A 19152-nucleotide genomic window follows, 5' to 3' on the forward strand; every position below is an offset into this window, starting at 1 on the left:
CTGGCCCTCGCTATTTCTAAAGCAATGATTGTTCCTTTCCAACCATATGGACCAAATACCCGCTAGAAGACATAATCACCAAACTTTCCAACCTTCTCTACTTGAAACTCCCCCATCCCACATCATGAAAAACTCCCCTATTGATTTTGGCCATACCCAACATATTTGAAAGAGCTGAAATTTTTTTATCCATATCTGACACGCATACTCACAATGGATAAATAAATGGTCCACTGATTCCTCATCTTTAAAACACAATACAAACATTCGGTAGGATCATTTTTCTTTTATGAAGGTTGTCCACCGTGAGCACCTTGTTATTTCACACTACGCTAGTGTTGCCACCTTTGATGGAGTCCCATAATGCCACACTGAAGCTGTTGGAGAAAACTCATTCACCGAATGACCTTCCGTAAGCATATTGAAGAGTGGCCTAACTGAGAATCTTCCTGACATCTCTTTTAACCACACCATTGTGTCTAGCTCTGAAGGTATCGGCTTTACCTTAGATAAAAGATTCAACAAATTCACTAAGTCATCAAATTCGTCATCATTTAAATTCCTCCTACACAGTGGGGCTCAACTAACTTCCTCTCCTTGTAAAGAATAACAACTAACCACTAGCATCCCCTCTTCTCTTGATAGACCTGCTAACCTAGGAAATATAGCCCCCAAATTTTGCTCCCCTGCCCATATGTCATCACAGAACCTAAGCTTTTGCCCATTTCCCAACGAATATCCCACGTTTTCCCAAACCTTACTTTTTATCGAATTAACCACTTTCCATATATAAGAAGATCTATAGAGGGACGAAGACCGCATCGACCAGCCTCCATGTCCTAATGCATACTTCCTCCCCACTACCTCCCTCCATAAGCTCCCCTCCTCTACCCCGAATCTCCATACCCATTTACCTAGTTAAGGCTTGATTAACCACCTCCAACCTTCTCAACCCCACACCCCCTTGACTCATTGGCTTGCATACTTCTTCCCATTTCATGAGATGGAGCTTTTTCATATCTTCCATACCTTTCCAGAAAAAATCCCTCAGTTTTTCCGGTCTATCCAATACCGACTTCAGGCGTTTAAAAAGGGACATAAAGTAGATCGGAAGATTGGACATAGTCGTCTTAATCATAGTTATTCTTCCCCCAAGAGACATACTTGCTTCTCCACTGTGATAGTTTATTATTGAATCTTTCAATGACTTTGTCCTTTTGTCCCATACCCGTTTGGGAGGCTGACCTATACACAAAGGTAACCCAAATGAAGACACCTTGGCCCTCGAGATACCAACTCCTAATAAGTCACTTTTGCCGATATTTATCTTTAGCCCGGACACCACTTCAAAACAAACCATTGTCATTCGCAAATTTTCCACCATCTCTTCATCAGCTTCACAAAACAACAACGTATCACCCACATATTGCAAATGGGTTATCTGAAAACCAGAGTCATGTATTCCGAAACTCCGCACAAGATCTACTACTACCCCTCTCTTTATCACAAGGTGTCCCAAATCGGTTACGTAACGGTAACAGTCATAACCATTATGCGTAATGAGGCTGAAACAACCATAACAGCCATTACAGAAAAAAAAAAGCAGGCCATAACGGTGCCAGTTTTTTTTTTTTTTTTCAAAAAAAAAAAAAGGGACCATAATGCCCGTATCACAACGGTAACGGTGGTGGCCATTACAGCCACCGTTACCGTTATGGAACACCTTGCTCTATCATCTTGCCGAGAGCTTCCATTACCACCACAACGGGATATGAAGATAGTGGATCCCCTTGCCGCAACCCTCTGGACGAAGAGAAGAAAACCATTTGAACAACTGAATATCTGTAGAAAGAATATTTAAAGCCACTTATCCACAAAAAAGAAGTAATCAACTAAGCTATGAACTACATGTGCTTGATAATAGAGAAGACAACCAATACTTTTTTCTTTTTTTCTTTTTTTTTATAGATTTTATTAGAGAAACAGGCCAAAACAGCAAACTTACAGCACAACCCAACATCTGTAGAAAGATTATTTAATTAGCCACTTATCAACAAAAAAGAAGTAATCGACTAAGCAATGAACTTCATGTACTTGATAATAGAGAAGACAGCCAATATTTACACCCACCCTTATTAGTTGACAAGCCCATTCTGCCTGCTTTTAGTAACATAATAGTACAAAGTCGTGTATTTTTCATTGCCAAATGTAGAAATAAAAGAGTGCACCTATCAACCAGGATGGATGTAGATATCAGTTCCCATCATAGAAACAATGTCCTTGATAAGTTGCCACACTTCAATTTCCAGAAAAGCCAGACGGGGTAAGATTTCTTTTGAATGGAAATTGACAGAAAAGGAAATTACAACAAAGCAGTATCAAAACAGTATTAAAGTAGTGGAATGAAGGCGAACATATGCACGGGTATAAAAATCTAAATACACGTTGGGAAGAGATTCAGTTCACCAGGGAGAACTAAATTTCATCCACCTGGGTTCAGAAAATAAAGGTAAAACAAATAGATGATGATCCAGAGCGTCCATTCATCATAAGGCTTCCATAAATGGACCATAGACCAAAATTCACAATGAGCTGACAATCTTGACCATATAAAGAATGCTGTAAAATATCACCAAAAGGATTTTTTAATACAAATTTTCAAATGATTAGCACTGTTCAATCACTGTGATTTTTTGTCTATGAACCATTTATGGTTGTCCCCGATAGATGAATTGCTTGGATTATCATCCACATGCTATGTATCTGTTATAGAAAGTGGGAGGTGATGGAAACATTGGGCTGGGCATGGGCGTGCGCCTAAGGCAAAATTCTGTATACGTCTTGCCCAGTAGGCCTGATCCCATCAGTTGAAAAATCAAGCCTGAGAGCTTTCTAGGCCCAGCGGTTGCCATCTTTAAACATGCCGATGTGTTGCATCTGTGCAAAATCAGTGCAAAAGGTTGGCCCCACCAATGAAGATCAACAATCACAAAAAGCAGGTCAGTCAACCTGTCAACCAAGTCACACAAGTACATTAAATCAGACAATTTCCACATCTGATTTCAACAGTTCATTATTTTTATACGGTGTGGCCTCCATGATGAGTGAACAGGCCTGATTTTGCTCTGGCTGATTCCATGGTGAGGCCTGCATTTTTGCATGGCTCGGGCGTTGTACGCATGACGAACAGGCATTTGGAAACCCATTGCATGTGAAATTCACATGCCATCCATTTGTAATTTGTGAGGGAACATTGCTCTATAAAATTTATACAGAATTAGTCTCTAAAAACAAATATTTCTATAACATAAAGAAAGATGGGGAATTTTTTTGTGAATTCCAAATGTTATTAAGAGAGAAAAAGTAAAAGCAGGACACTGGCCAGAAAACAAAATGAATTACAAATAACAGTAGGAGCAAACTGTCCCCAAGCAAAGATGAGGTATCAACACCCCTTTGCTATCAAAACAGCAACATCAATGGTTTCTCTGCTAACATGACTAAATGAGATATGAGATACGTAAGCTCCTCAAACATACTATAAAATAATGAAAAGTGAAACTCACTCATCAAATTGTCTGAGATTCTGAAAAGCAGAAATCATGTCACTGCATATTTTCCCAAGAGCCTCACTTCCAGTGTTCTGATCAGAACTGGAAATGCATTTCTGGCCTAGTTGAATAGATAGATAGGCCTGAAAAGAGGGAAAAAAAAAAGGCTTTAACAACAGGTTACTGAGAAAAAAGGAGAAAGGCTTAGCATGCTACCATCATCACTTCCACTATAATAAGAAACTGTTTCATGCATTTGTAAATCAACTTGTCTACATACCGCACCAAATTAAGACACCAACAGGTCACAAGTTTCTTCTTGGGGCAGAATGAGAAGAAGAGTTCTTATTTGGCTGTTGTGCTTATGGAGTTTGTAGGATATTCGTAAGTTATTTTATGTGAGAGTGGAAGGGTTTTCTATAATTTGATAGTCTTAGTGTTCAGGTATTGTGGGGGGCTGTTTCGGGCACAAAATTTTGATAAAATACTTCATCAGTAAGAAAAGGATCACAAGTTTCAGGTTACAATGTAATATGAGCATGTTGAAGCCAGAGTAAACTGAATGCCATACGTCCTCCTGTAACATTACATAACAGATATTTAAAGAGAAAAAAGTGCCCTCAATGAAAGTAATGATTTTGTACTGGTTTTATCGTTACATCCGTTACTACATGAGAGACACTTATGTTATTAAGAAAGAAATCCAAACCTGTGGTAACCTCTAAATAGGATAATAAGCATGAGAGACAAGAACTTGAAGGATCAAAACTAATTATGAAACAAAAGAGGTGAAGACTATTTACCCATGAAACTAGAGGAACATTGCAGAAACCCACATGGGTTTTTGTGCATTATTTACTCTATAAACTCTCTTAAACAACAGCGCTGCGCAATATCATTATCACTCTCCAAAATACCCATACCATCTAATCAGTAATCAGTGTAGTACCATTACAAAAATCCACATGGACTCCATAAACTCTCTCAAGCAACAAAATAAAATCCCAATGAATTTCAAAATCATTTAGTAATAAGAGTAGCACCATTACCAAAATGTTAGCTTGCAGAGTGTTCACTTCATTAACCTCCCTCCAATCATAGTTTATGCCATGGACAACTTGATCTTGTATGGGAACAGTACCATCTGATCAGGCTTCTAGAATTTTCTATAGGAAACAGTACAAAATATATATATATATATATATATATATATATATATATATATATATATATATATATATATATATATATATATATATATATAACCCATTAGTGGTTTCTGTCTCTCCGTCTTGGGTTAATTAAAGGCAGTGAATTTCTTGAAGGATTATGCTATAAATTTCAGTGGTCATTTTCACTACCATATCCCAGAACAGTTGCATGGGTTTCATGGGCATCCGAGCTTTCAGAACCTTATCGATTGGGTGTCTGTTCTTCCCAATCTGCTCTCTCCTTCACTTGATTCCGCGCCTTCCTCGTCAAATTTTCAGTAGAAGTACCAGTTATATTCAAGGAGTTGTATAGAATTTATTTCCTCCCAAATTTTCAAGGCTCCTTTATATTTTGCCTAATCATGATGAGATACAGCCACATTTTCAAGGCTCCTCTAAAACTCATGCTCATTCTTGGATACGTGTACACTCATCGTCCTCTGTGGAGTTGTCCTACAATGCTTTTCACCCCGTTTGGCACATTGGATTTGGTGGTAAATGGGTGTATTTCAAATCCAAATAGCTGCTTTTTGTGTTTGGCAGCCTTGGATTTGGTGGTAAATGGGTGTATTTCAAATCCAAATAGCTGCTTTTTGTGTTTGGCAGCCTTGGATTTGGTGGTAAATGGGTGTATTTAAATAGCTGCTTTTTGTGTTTGGCAGCCTTGGATTTGGAGGTATTTCAATCTACCTTTTTGGTGTGTTTTGAAATCTCAACAAAATACTAAGATTCCGGTGTAATCCAAAGGAAATGCCTTTTTTGCCTCCTTTAAGGGTAGGAGAGTTGCACATGTAACAAATATATATCTAGGCTACTAATCCACTAGACACATGGCACACTAGTGATACCCCAAGACAATCCAATTATCGGCTGCAATACTAAAATCACATCAATAGAATGATCTGAATCAGTCAAACATTGGAGATCTAAATGGATGGTTAAAAACGTCGGTGAGTCGCTTGTTTGTGATCCTTGCACCAGTGGCCCACCCAAGGCTCAGAATTTCCTCTTTTTGGCTAAAGTATACATTTAATGGGCTTATTACAATCATTCTATCAAATATCGCATATATACTAATTTGGGATATGAAAGCTGATTTAGTTAATCAAATCTAAGTGTTGTGAATATACTAAAGAATTCCAATGCCATCCAAATACAAGCTCCCAAATGGAAGATTTGGATTCCAGTGCATTTCAACCAAACACAAATGAGAATTCAGAATCACCTTGATTCCAATGTAATTATGATTTGGATCTCAATGCATTCCAAATCCAAGCTCCCAAACGGGCTCTTTACAGAAGTGGATTGCTTTGGGCGGAAACTATCTCTTCTGAACTATCAAAAAATAAAATTTAAAAAAAAAATAATAATTTTGAAAGCTTTGCTTGTTTTGTAAGGTCTACTTGGATAAAAGAATAACAATTTATAAATCTCTCGAGAATTATGTAGGCACTGGATAGGTAGTTTATATGCATAACCACAGATGCTCCAAAGTTCAAAAAACTGATTATCAGAAAATTGGACTGGGAAAAGTTCATCGTTAACTCTGCATACAAAGAGCACAATAGAAGTCACCCAACATTGGAGGCCCAGGTTTATTTATTGATCTTAATCCCCAGTATCAATTTCTAAGAACTTCTTGGTCAGTTGAATTATTGGAAACTAAAGACAGCACCGGCATTGCTAGAAAGCAACAGACCTAGGAGAACATAATCTGCAAAGCTTGGCTCAGATTGCAATGTAAGATTCACAGGTTTTATTTCAGTAATTCTTATTGCATCAAACTTCTATTATCTCATGTCTCATGATAAATCTTGTAAATTGCAACATATCTATCACGGTCAACAGCTCATCACAAAATAAAAATTAAAAAAACGAAAGGTTTCATTAGGCATTAGCACACAGGTAATAAGTTAAACTACCAAGCCTCTACAAATGCAATACAGTCATCTGCAGACACTCTCAAATGTTGTCTTAGCCGTATCCTACTAAATTGTAGTTTTTTGCACGTAGAAACAAGAAGGCAACAGTAATTACCTGGAAAGAATGAGCTAAAAGAATCTGCACTACTTCGGTACCAATTTTTCTGATGATGCTTCTACTGCTAGTGTTATTAGAAAAGCATTTCAAGAAACTTTCAAACGTTGCACCATCTGGAGAATCACATGAACTCCGCGTGCGAGTGGAAGGCTGTAATTAAGAAAACAGCTAAAGAAGTGAAAAGCTGCTCGATAATAGTCCTACAACGTCACCCTTTCATTTTGCTTGATTAATTATGCCTGACTTTCTTTTTCCTTTATTTTCATTAGAGTACATTGCCAACAAGAAATATGTGCAGTTGATAATGGGAGGCCTCGTGATGCACAGGAAACTAGCATAATCAGATTGCCAAATAGGAATAATCTAACAAATGCAATTTGGAGATGTAATATGGGAATTTATCACTGCCATGTATTGCACCATGTATCCATTATAAAAGCTTTCATCATAGGAGAGCATATTGGGTCTCAAGCAGTAAACAATTAATATATATGTATGTGGTTTGATATAACGCTGCGGACAATTTACCTTACACGTCTTGCTAGCATTCATAAGCCACTTTCCCATGTGGAGTATGTTATATGACACAAAAATATATCAACAACAAACTCCACAGCTTCCTCCATAATGGGTTTCCAAGGTCATTCCTGTTGGTTATCTATAGTGATAACCCCAAATACCATGTGTTGGACATTTAATTCGACCAATGTTGTCACGATATTACTATAGATAATTAGATATATCATGGACTTGCTTCAAGTACTTGTTCACTCAATTGACTGGACGCTCAAGGAAAGATAATTGTAATTGGCTGGAGGATTTGTAATGTTGTTATTGCAAAAGAGAAGTGTGAATTGTATTACCAGGCAATGCAAATTTGAAAAATGAATAAAAATTCCAACAGTGGGGAGGGAAATTCATGGAACCAGAAGAAGTCCATTTCTTAGCTTGTTTGCACATATACAAACTAATCCACAAAATCAATGAGATATCGTAATAAAGATACAAATGAAATATGACTAAGTAGAAAAGAAGCATGCTATAATCATTAAACAATAGACGCTGGAAAGGGGAGAAAATTACCTAGAAAAGCGACAGAGGAAAGATAAGAAAAAGATTGATGATGGAACTACCTATTTATTGTTGTGGCTTAAAATCTCGATACATTTTAGACCCAAATTGCATGATACTACAATAAGGTCCAAACATATTATTAATGAGATGAACTAGCTTGTATAGTGTTGTTGCTAGAGACTCAAATTTGGCCAAGTCCTTCTCACCCACCAGGTTTTGCAGGTCGCAAAACAGTCCGCGCACCACCCTGCCATGGTGATACCAGTTTGCAGAAATTATACTTTATATGTGAAATGGCTGGTCATGTACTCTTCCAAGGAGGGCGACCTGTCAAGGTTGCTTCAACAAGCATCTACCTCAAAGAAAGCACCGACCAGTGGGGGTGCCAGTTGTGCTTTAAGGAGCATAAATGCTCTCTCAGGAGGGTATTGTTCATCAACCTTTGGAATGACAGGAATTTATAACTCCAATCGGCTCAGGATGTGTAGTCAAAAACATCATTTGAGCAGTAAATAACTACCTAACAGCTTCTTGGGTGGGAAACAACAAACTTTTGGAGGGAAATCTACCCCCAAAGTTGGGTCCTCATTTGAGACACATTCGATTCTCTTAAGGAATCGTTGTTCGTAGTTCAAGAATTCCTAATTCTCCTCGCCATGTGCAATTAAGACAAGGCAAGCATGGGAGAGTCCAAGGACTCAACCACTTCTTAGTAGGAGCCTCACGCATCTATCTGAATATACCTGAGAGGTCCCACACCTTCTCTGAGGTCCTTGAGGATAGTCCAGTGCTCCTAATTAGGCTATCTCCAAAGAGGTTGCGTACCCTTCCTGACTCCTTTAGAGAGGCCCCATGCCCCTGAATGTGTAGTCCAGTAGTAGGCTTCATGCCCATCCTCTGAGCTAGCTTAAGCCAATCTTGGATTGACCCTGATGCCAAGGCATTGCAGGATGTGCACCGCTTTGCTCTGGGATGCACACCTTGGGTCACACACTCTCTGAGTTAGCCAAGGCCAGTCTCTATTGTACCCCATATGCTAAGGCATGATGGTTTGCACTCCACCTTTTCAGGACACATTCCCTCCTTTATATACAGTTTTGATGTACTTCTTTATCATCCCCGGCATGTGAGACCCTTGACAAGCTGGAATGATTCATGCTTGTGGACGCCACAAGGCTACATGGCTATCTGAAGTTGACACTTCTCAAGATACGTGATATGCATCATTTACTAGTATCACAACCCCAAACTAGCTTTACGAGATACCTAAACACAAAAGGCTATCACTAGTACCTCAGCTTGATCAATGATCTAGACACGCTTAAGATGAAGGACCATAGATTAAGACTTTATGCATCATTTACATTACACTATTCTGTACCATGTAACATATTAGTTTTCTTTGCTTTTTTACATTTCAATTAAAGGTTTTTTTCCCCAGGGACTGTACATAAAAGCCTGTGCCAGATCACAGGCTGGAATGTATTTTGTTCCCAAATTAATGAAAGCCTCTCAAAAAGTCCTATTTGGGTGCACATCGCTTATAATGGAGCTAATAATATCAAAACCTATCGAACATTAGACATTTGTGTTGAATGGTTGTAGCATGAGATAAAAGTCAATGAGACCAAAATCTAATCAAATACCTAACGAGCCAAAAATAAGGTGAATCATATTGCTTCTAGATTAGTTCATCTAAGTATCATGGGAACAATTTCTCTTGGTGTAACTAATACGGTGAAAACCGAAATCACAAAATACCACAAACTTGACAACAAAATGCTAGATAAAATAAACATGAATAGGGGAAGCTATTGTTATTGACAACAACGAAGGAAACACAACCATTTTTCAGAGTATCCCCAATATTATCGAAATATCCCCGACATTATCCATATCTCTAGCTCGGCGATACCGATAAGGCTAGTAGCAATACCAATAACACTGGCAGTATCAGAATCTAGGCATTGGAGGTGTATTGCTAAGTGTCACTAATGTATCACTAATATTTTCGACCATGTAAATTCTAGGTGTCGCTTGTATCGCCAATGTATAGATATTGCCAATATTGTCAACTATGTAAACTCCAGGTGCTGCATGTATTGCCAGTGTATCATGATATTTCAATAATATCGCAAATGTATCAATATTGCGAAAATTTTATTTATTAAAAAATTCCATTTCAAATTTTTATGGGCCATGGTTGTATGCAGTATTCAAATTGTTGTCGATAATATCGATAATATTGTGAGATTATCATTATTGAAACATTGGCAATATCGAGACCACAATCTTTCGTTTCGTTTCCAGTTGTTAACGATTTCTTAGAGAAATATCGATGGATGTTTAGATAGAAGGATGGATGGGTAGATGGGATGGTTGGGCTGATTTCCTAGGACAACACATGCCTTTAGGACTCCGTTAAATGGTAACTTATTATTTATACATTCTTTTTATAATTTTTTATTTCCAAATATGTCAATGTGTGTATTTTATCATCTCTTTTTGTTTTACTGAAAAATTCCACTATTTCCCCCAAATTTCTCTAAGGGCTTGTTTGGATTCATGCAAAGCAATGGAAAGGAAATAGTGTTTCAAATCAAACTCACTTTCCGTTGTTTGTTAAGCCTTTCTTTATGGGAAATTGTGGGAAGCAGTATTTCCCACTTTCTATCTTTGCTAGAAAATAAATAAATTTATTTTCCTACCTTCACCCCTAAGAAATGCATTTTCCCACAGTGGAAGGAAAATGGGTTTCTCAGGGGATTGAAGCCCAAATATGCCACCATCCATGTTCAATCGCCTTACATGTGCCACATTAGGCCACATTGTGCCAAATGAGACATTGTCCATCTTCAGCGATGCCCCATACGTGCCATTATGCCACATGTGCCACCATCCATCTTATATTGTGCCCCATGTGTAAAGAGCATCCAATGTGCTAATGTGCCAATGTGCCACATGTGTCACCATCCATCTTCTCCTGCACCCCACATGTGCTATTGTGCCACGTGTAACATAATTCATCCTACTCGTGCCCCACATGTGCAAAGCACCCCACATGCACCAATGTGCCACTAGTGACATTGTTCATCTTCAATCCTCCAAATAAGCGACGTGCCAATGATGCTAATGTGCAGAGAAGTTGTCATAGCTCACATCACATATACCACGCATGCCACAATTCAGCTTCAAGTACCCACATATGCCATGTATGCCACATGTGCTAATCTGGCACATGTTAGTGACTACCTAAAAAATTTTCCAAGAAAATTTTTTGTTTTGCCAAACAACGAAATTGAAATTAGATCCTAAATTTCTATAAAAATCTTGTTGAAAAACAAGCGAGGGAAACAATATTTCTTTTCCCGCAGTTTCTTGGAAATAAGTTTTCCTAAGAAACACTATTTACTTTCTCATGCTTTTCATGAATCCAAACAGGCCCTAATATTTCCCCATATTTCCGTTATTGGTGATATCAATATTGTTTTTGTATCCCCAACCAGCGAAATTTGTAGTGATATTGATACTCTGAACACAAAACAAAATGCAATGAAGTTTTGTCAATAGTGCTTAAATAATCTTCCAACAATCAAGTACAGAGCTCGAGACTCATCTGACATTGGACTCGTCAGTTGTTTCATGATCACTGTGCCTATATATGCGTTTAGACCAAAGAAATCAAAACTCTTAAAGATCCAAATGCAAAAACTAACTCAATTTGACAAAAGATTCATTGGAAACATTGAAGAGGTGGAATACCTTTGTGTAATATTTTGAAAAGTAACCCAGAACTAATTCCAACTTCCACTTGGGTTCAGAAAATCCCTGCAAAACACACCATACATAAAAAATGCATGTGAAAAGAGTGTTATTAAACAAGCAATCAAAATCCTAACACTAACATTTATCTAAGCAGAAGTGATAAAATTAGATCTACTTGAGTTTAAGATACCCGTCAACAATACTAAGACAAGATGTAAGCATTGGCCAAAAGGAATAGAGCAACTCATGCAGATACAATGATTTAACTTGATTCAATAAATTCTACTTAGACTGCCACATAAGAACACAGATCATGAACTCAGCTAAGGACTGGACATTTATCAAGTAGTAGAAGCTGTTAGATTATGTGCGGACTGGCCTATCAAACCTGTTGGATGCAATGCATATTAAAAAAAAAAAATCTCCATTAGATTTTATAGGTGATTATCTGATTTGAATGGATGTATGGAAATGATTGTATCATGCATTTTTTATGGTGATGTATACACACCATTCTTGGTTCAGTTAATACAAGTCTTACCAATTATCACATAAAGGCTTGGTTAACCTCTCGCTTAGCGTAGACAATGTAAATGTGCACACTAAGAATAGTGCATGATGACATGCAGCTCTCCATGAAGAAATCAAAACGAGATTTTTCCAACGACATGATTAACATTCATTGTTGTCATGTGAGATCGCATATGCCCTTTTTTTTGGCATATGCGATCTAGGATAAAAGTTCCGCCGAACCAAGGGGGTTTGGGCAAAGGAGCATCAGCACTAGCTGACCAGTTGCCCCATGCTCGTAGTGAAAGGGTCTTGCACCAACAGTTGTCAACCTGGCACAGACTGTAGAAGCTGGACTTGCTAAATGAATGAATTAGCTAAGCGGGACCCTTCCATGAAGTTGGTACGATGTTACTTGGTTTTGAGGTTGCGAGACATGCTCTTGTGGGACGCATTGCCTTTTTCATGTGTCGACAACTACACATAAAATAAAAGCTTTGGGCAGCTAGAACCACAGCTTGCCAAAATCAATATGCCAATATTAAATAAATGGGGGTACACAGGTCCTCCACCCCCTCTAATATATCAATTAACTCCTTATCTATTGTAAGTGCTTGGATTGCTGAAACTACTTAAAACTTCCTCCATTCATAGACTAACTAAAATATCATTAAATCTATCATTTAAATTTATTATTATTATTTTTTTATGATAATGGAAGTTTTTAGAGCAAAGAAAAACGAATCATATGGGTGAGGGACGTTGTTGCTGGAAGAAAAGGGTACCCTTCCTAAGCCAACAAGATGGTGTCTGAATTACCCTCCCTAGGAATTAAAGAGAAAACAACTAGATTCAACCTATGAATCTACCATACATGGAGTCCTAAAATATTTTTCTTCCTAATAAACTTTCCCAAATCTCCATACCATTTTTTTGACAGAAAGACCTTTGGTCTTTCACAACTTCAGTTGAAAGTTGAAACTATGTCCCACTCAAATCTCCAACATACGCGTGGTCCATGGAAGATGAATAAAACCACATACTTTGTCGGTTGGGCCCCAGATGGGACATTGAGAAAACTGCATGGTTGAGATGATCCTTACCAGTGATAACTGGCAAGAAAACAGACCGTTTAAAACCCCAAAAAAAAAAAAGGATTCCCAACAAACTAGCATCACTGCAGCATGTTTCCCAATGGTTAGTCATCTGAGAGATGCACTATTATCCTGATCTTCCTGTTACAACCTATTAGTCACCCTTAGAATGGCTCTAAAAGTGTTGACATAGCAAACTCTCCTGAAGCCACTCAGAAATCTAAAAACACTCTTGTTTTTTTCTCAAGGAGATCTTGCCCCAAGGGGCAAGGATTTAGATTTGCAAAAGCCTATGGAGCCCGAACATGAATCAGTGTTTTCATTAGGATCAACAGAATATGGAGAACCTAAGGTCAATTAGAGGGGTTTTGATTTCAGACCAAAAACAAACTAATGCAGGTATTTTTTAGTCTCTTCCGCAACCATTATGTCCAACAGAGGAAAACATAGCAAGGCCAAAGAGAACTGTGTTGCAGTTCATCAGCCACTTGGCATGCAATTTCAAAACTAAGGCAATTTTAAGAAAAAGGAAGTTAATAGTATATTTAGTAAATAAGAGGAGAAAAGAGAGGTTCAGCAAAAGGAAAAGGAGGCTACTACGGCTGGTTTTAAATTTATGGAGTTTCCCATACCCTGCAAGATTGGTTTTTGCACAGACATGTACAGGTCAGCGCAACATCAATTATAAAGGAATATGGCATTCAAACAATTGTTCTTAACAACAAACTAGGGCAACAAGGATGAAATTAATGACAATAATACAACGAGGATGGGTAAAAGCAAGAAGTTGGCAGGCTGGTTTTCTAAAGGAGAAACCATGAGTTCCAAAGAAAAGTGATTGAAGAAATTTTGAGACAGCCGTAACAACATCAATCTCTCTCTCTCTCTCTCTCTCTCTCTCTCTCTCTCTCTATATATATATATATATATATATATAATGCATTAGAGCACAACATAGTACACAAGAAAGGGGGAAAGTACAGAAAGTCCAGCAATGCTAAAAATGCCATTAAGATTAGCTTGTTGAAACAACCTCCATTCTAACAATGCTTACCTCAAGAAAGGGGGAAAGAAGATCTTTATCATAAGTGAGTTCACCTAGAATGACCTCCAACAGAGGGGTTCTGCATCGACTAGCAATACAATAAATGAATACTCCAACAATTAGAAGATTATAATGCACAAAAACGAACTTCCAATGAATAGGAAAAAAAAAAAGAAGAAGAAAGCAAACTACCTCAAACCACTGGCTCTAGAAGTACAACCTAGAGAGTCTGCTTCCTTCTTTATTACATCAAGCTCCATAATCTTTTTGGAACCAAAACAAAGTTAATATCCTTGGTTGATTTATTCCCAAGCATTTCTGGAATAAGGACAGTCAGATGGATCTTACAAGAGTAAAAAATTTGTGCATAGAGATGTGTGTTCGCTTTTCTTGTTCCATCACAGAAATGGCCAGAGCAACATCACAATCATGGACCGTTTCTTCATTTTTTAGTTCATGAGGACTGATATCAACATGATGATGGGATCTTTTCAATATAATGGGTATGCATTCTTTGATTAAGCTTTTGAAGTTTCGTGAGCCCTGCAAGCATGTTTACTCTGAAAATTTTACCTTCTCTTCATAAGTTATTACAAAAGAGTGACTATTGGAAAGGCCAGGAAAGAACTAAAATTTCAGGTAAGAATAGATGATAGAAGATCCATGGTTTGTAGCACCACATAAATTCAATCCATATAATGACCAACGAATACACTTCATCACTTGTTTATGGCAATAGATACTGAGGATTATACCAGAAGAATGTGGAGCAAGGACTCCCTTAAGAGAGCCCAGTTCATGGTTTCTGCAATGCAACAAGGATCAATTAATCAGAGCAACAACCAAAGGTTAACCCCAAGGAAATAAAATGCTTATAAGATTTGATAACAGCAACACACAGTTTACCTTTGTATACAGTGCTGCGAGGTAAGAAATCTCCTTCGAGAACGCTGACAAGATACTGAAACAACAACATGTCCCTCAGGGCCTGCAACAAGAACATGAAAGAAGACACCAGTGTTCAGCGAACTGAAATAATATGAAGCTCCTGCATTCATGTCAATGCCCTAGCATGAGTAGAATATTCCTTCATATATATTTTCTCAAAGCATTGCATTTGATAGATATGTCAACAGCTGGTCCAAAACTATAAAACGTATCCAGTGAAGAAGCCCCAATACTATAGATCAGTGAAGCCTGAAACTAAACCGGTAATAGTAAAGCATAATACAGCTGACATTCAATGAAGTAACACTCATACATAATCAACTTGTAACATTCAAGACTGTCATGATTGGCCTTATCACTTCCTAGTTACCACAGACTACCTTTCCCTAGTCAATAACTTACTGAACCAAATTCGATGCAACTGAGTAAATGTAAAATAAATAAATGTACCAACCTTTCTCCCCGGCAATTTGGAATCCATTTCACTAACTGCTTGAGCAAGGTCGTGTATTAGGAGAAAAAATCTCTGGAGAATGAATGATCACAATTAAATGAGACTCCAATGACACAACTAACCACATATAATGCTGGGGGCAAATAATCTGAACATGAAACAAGAAATAACATACAATGATAGATATACACATCAGTAAAGAGGACAACTGAAAAATCTCAAATAACATGGCCTGGGTAGAACATTGCTTATTGTTAAATGACATGATGCATTTCCAGAATAGCACATATACACATACGAGTATATGTAGCAATATGTGTGTGGAACTAAAACAACAGGTGCCTTCCACAGCACAGGATTCAAGTGAGCAAATATGTAAATAGCAACATATGATTAGTCTTCTTCAATAACTCAATCCTCTGCTATTTCCCTTTCTAAAGAATGGCATTTCGCCTTTCAGGATGGGCTGGCAGAGAACCGTTTATGTTGTTCATACTGATAATTCTTAACACACCAACAGACTATAACTGTAACTCTCACGGATAATCAGGGCTCGAGAAATTCTTTGTTTCCCAACAAATAATAATACCAGATGACCCACTTCTTTGTACAAAATAAGGGAAATGCCCATAGGTGAGACAAGCCCTGTTAAAGTTACAGTCGGAGATGAGTTATGCCTGCGTCAAATTGTTGGAAATTATTAGTGCGGTGTCATGTTCCAAGCTTTCTCATATTTCAAATGACAGCAACACTACTATAACAAACTACTAAAAAGAGAGTGGGTTTTAAAAAATGTCATTTGAGAGGTAGAGAGAGAGAGGTTACATCTTCCACAATTGAACTCTCCTTCCTTTTGTTGACTCCTTGGCTGTTTTATTTTTCAATCCTTTGTGGATGCTGACTCCTTCACTCATCTATTATGTCTAATAAGATCATGCTCATATCATTCTATAAGAAACAAATACATGTGCCATGTTTTTGTTGGTAAAGGATTAGGTCAGGTGCTACGTAATAATATAAGTTAGTCAACAACCACTTATTCCCCATATACATAGCAAACATGCATGAGATCTAGACCTTTCATCTGGTGGGCCCTACCGTGGGTGGTCCAGTAGTTGGCAAAACACCATACGGCAAAAAGGGTATGGAAACTTCGAGTTTAATTCATTCTCAATCATTAAAAAGATCATCAAAATTCAGTCAAAGAAATGGAAATGCCAAAAATTAAGAGAATGAAAAGTTCAGGTTTAATATGGCTTCGACCCCAAGAGCGAGAAAAAGCAGCTATATATGCACATACATGTGTTACATGTAGATAAGATTAAACAGAAAGCTTTAATTAAAATGATTAGAATTCTTATATGCATGAGTAATAATGCATATAGATAATAAACTAATGAGTGAATATATATCTTTGTCTCTCTCAAATCCTTCCTTTTCAAGTAATCCCTATATAAATCGATTCCATCTCTACTAAAATATTCCACCACAGTTTTATCTATAGATGGCAACCCTAATCTCAATTTTAATTTTTTTTTTTAATCTCCCTCAAAACTTATTTGAATAGAACTTGGGTTTTTTTTTTCTGGAAAAGAAAATGTGGATAATTTGGATATCCCAAAGAAACAAGTTTTCTTCTTTTTTCCCTATCTTCTGGAATAAATGGAGTTTTAAACACTGAAGCAACTATCCGATTTCAAGAATATAAACATTAAATATGGGTAGGCGACACTCCAAAACCTACACCTGTAAAATGATTGTAGCCTCTGGCTGGAGGATCTTTCCCATGGGTTGGTTGGGACTTTTTCTAACTGGTCATTTGTAACCTCAAGTGTTCACCAATCAGCAGCTACGATAAATTGACCGGTGTGATTTTCAGGGTACACCCCATCCACTGTAGGGCCTAAAAAATTGGTCTTCATCTCATACATGTGTAACACATGTCCAAAGATCAAATGCTTGATAAATAATTTAGATATAACTGACAGCATGGATCCTTTCTCTTTCTTAATTATTGCTAAACAGGAAAACATAGATGGCAATTCAAATGGGAATTCAACTCACATCGGAGTCAACTGGATCATGGGAATTTCTGGAAGCTGCACCCTTGTCAGAATAAGCATTTTCCAAGCCAACAACAAATGGTGACCAAGCCTGCAAACAAAAAGCAGAACATAAGTAGTAATCTTGACTGCCACATCCACAAAAGCAAATATGCAGGAAAATAAAATTCCACGCTGTAGTTGGAAATGGAACACACTATCTACATAATACATTTACATATGAAGAACAACAGCCAAAGGGATGGATCAAATATTATACTACCTCTTCAACCACGACAAGCTCAACTGATGTACAATCAGATGATCCGGACTCGTCCTCATGGGATGAATAAACTCGAGGAAACCGCTTCATTAATAAAAAAGAAAAAAGATATATGAGCATATGAGTATGAATAAAGTGATTCATGGTAGTCTCCAATTATTTGATTATTAAAGGGGTATTCTATACATAACACAATGCTCAAGCTGGAAGCTCATACAGTACCTTCGCATCTTGACTTGAACAAGTATTGCTAATTGTCTACAAGATGCAAACTGTCAAAAAAAATGAGACCCAACATGCATGGGCCATACACCAAAAATACTCCACAATCATCAAATCTTCAGCCTTTATTTGGTCGAATGTGGACCATTTTTGCAGTATCTTTCTTAACATTCTATTTGCTGGCCACCAATTCAAGAGTCAGGAATTTCCAATCTGGGTTATTTTTGGTCCATGGCCACCCAAGTGGTGGTCATGATATCAACATTTTGGACCGCTGAACTATGGTCCCCACTTGTACCAACTGATAACCCAAGCATAACTCAAAACTCTCCAGCCGAGCATTGTATCATGCTAATCATCAAAATCCATAAAGAAGTGGGTGACTAATTACCTTGTCCAATTGATGTAAGAGCTGATAACTTTCCATCATGAGTTCTAAAGACTTCTCATCCTTGAGCATTTGGAAAATTGCCTCGTACATTTTCCTTTGCCGCCATTTTCACATTAATAGAATTAGAATAGGGAGAACTTTAAACCAACTAAGTTGAAATGCAATCAAAAAAATCCAAATGCAAGATATACATTCAGAGATGGGCCGGATGGGTCAGCACATTTACTTGTAGGGCCTAAAATTTACACCCATCCATGACAGTCATCAAAAAGCCTGGACTCAAGCTTCAGGTGGGCCTCAATAAAGAAGTTGTCAAACCGGATAGAGGGCCACTATTTATTTGGTGGTCCAGGCCTAGAAGCCTGATTGAGCAGCTCATCCCACCACCAGCCAAAGTAGAGAGTTCCCGCTTGAACCCAATTTTCTGAACCACAACTGGGAAAAGATTGGGTGCGCCGAAGTGTCTGCAAAGAGTCCGTGTGCATGTATATCCCGATGCCCAATCACAGTAGAACTGATAAA

General features: G+C 37.7%; 1 protein-coding gene across 11 annotated transcripts in view; it reads right to left on the reverse strand.

Moving 5' to 3' along the window:
* The window catches only part of LOC131241095 (negative regulator of systemic acquired resistance SNI1-like), a 31348-nt gene that overhangs the window by 1734 nt on the left and 10462 nt on the right, over positions 1-19152 (reverse strand). Inside the window, exons 3-16 of one of the 11 annotated variants that reach the window (XR_009168955.1) lie at positions 18631-18724; positions 18018-18101; positions 17757-17846; positions 15693-15764; positions 15197-15278; positions 15046-15095; positions 14639-14833; positions 14483-14553; positions 14300-14378; positions 11639-11704; positions 6800-6952; positions 4910-5021; positions 4601-4717; positions 3566-3694 (exon numbers count right to left, since the gene is read on the reverse strand). Coding sequence is in view for 8 of the 11 variants with exons in the window: in XM_058239736.1 (XP_058095719.1) it covers positions 2131-2228; positions 3567-3694; positions 6800-6952; positions 11639-11704; positions 14300-14378; positions 14483-14553; positions 14639-14833; positions 15046-15095; positions 15197-15278; positions 15693-15764; positions 17757-17846; positions 18018-18101; positions 18631-18724 (1262 nt within the window). In the remaining 3 variants the exon portion in view is untranslated. Of the gene's footprint in view, positions 1-2130; positions 2297-3565; positions 3695-4600; positions 4718-4909; positions 5026-6799; positions 6953-11638; positions 11705-14299; positions 14379-14482; positions 14554-14638; positions 14834-15045; positions 15096-15196; positions 15279-15692; positions 15765-17756; positions 17847-18017; positions 18102-18630; positions 18725-19152 lie in introns of those variants that run through there. The other 10 variants (XR_009168954.1, XR_009168953.1, XM_058239738.1 and 7 more) reach the window with 10 other exon arrangements.

The sequence above is a fragment of the Magnolia sinica genome, chromosome 3 (assembly GCF_029962835.1).
Source record: "Magnolia sinica isolate HGM2019 chromosome 3, MsV1, whole genome shotgun sequence".
NCBI lineage: Eukaryota > Viridiplantae > Streptophyta > Magnoliopsida > Magnoliales > Magnoliaceae > Magnolia > Magnolia sinica.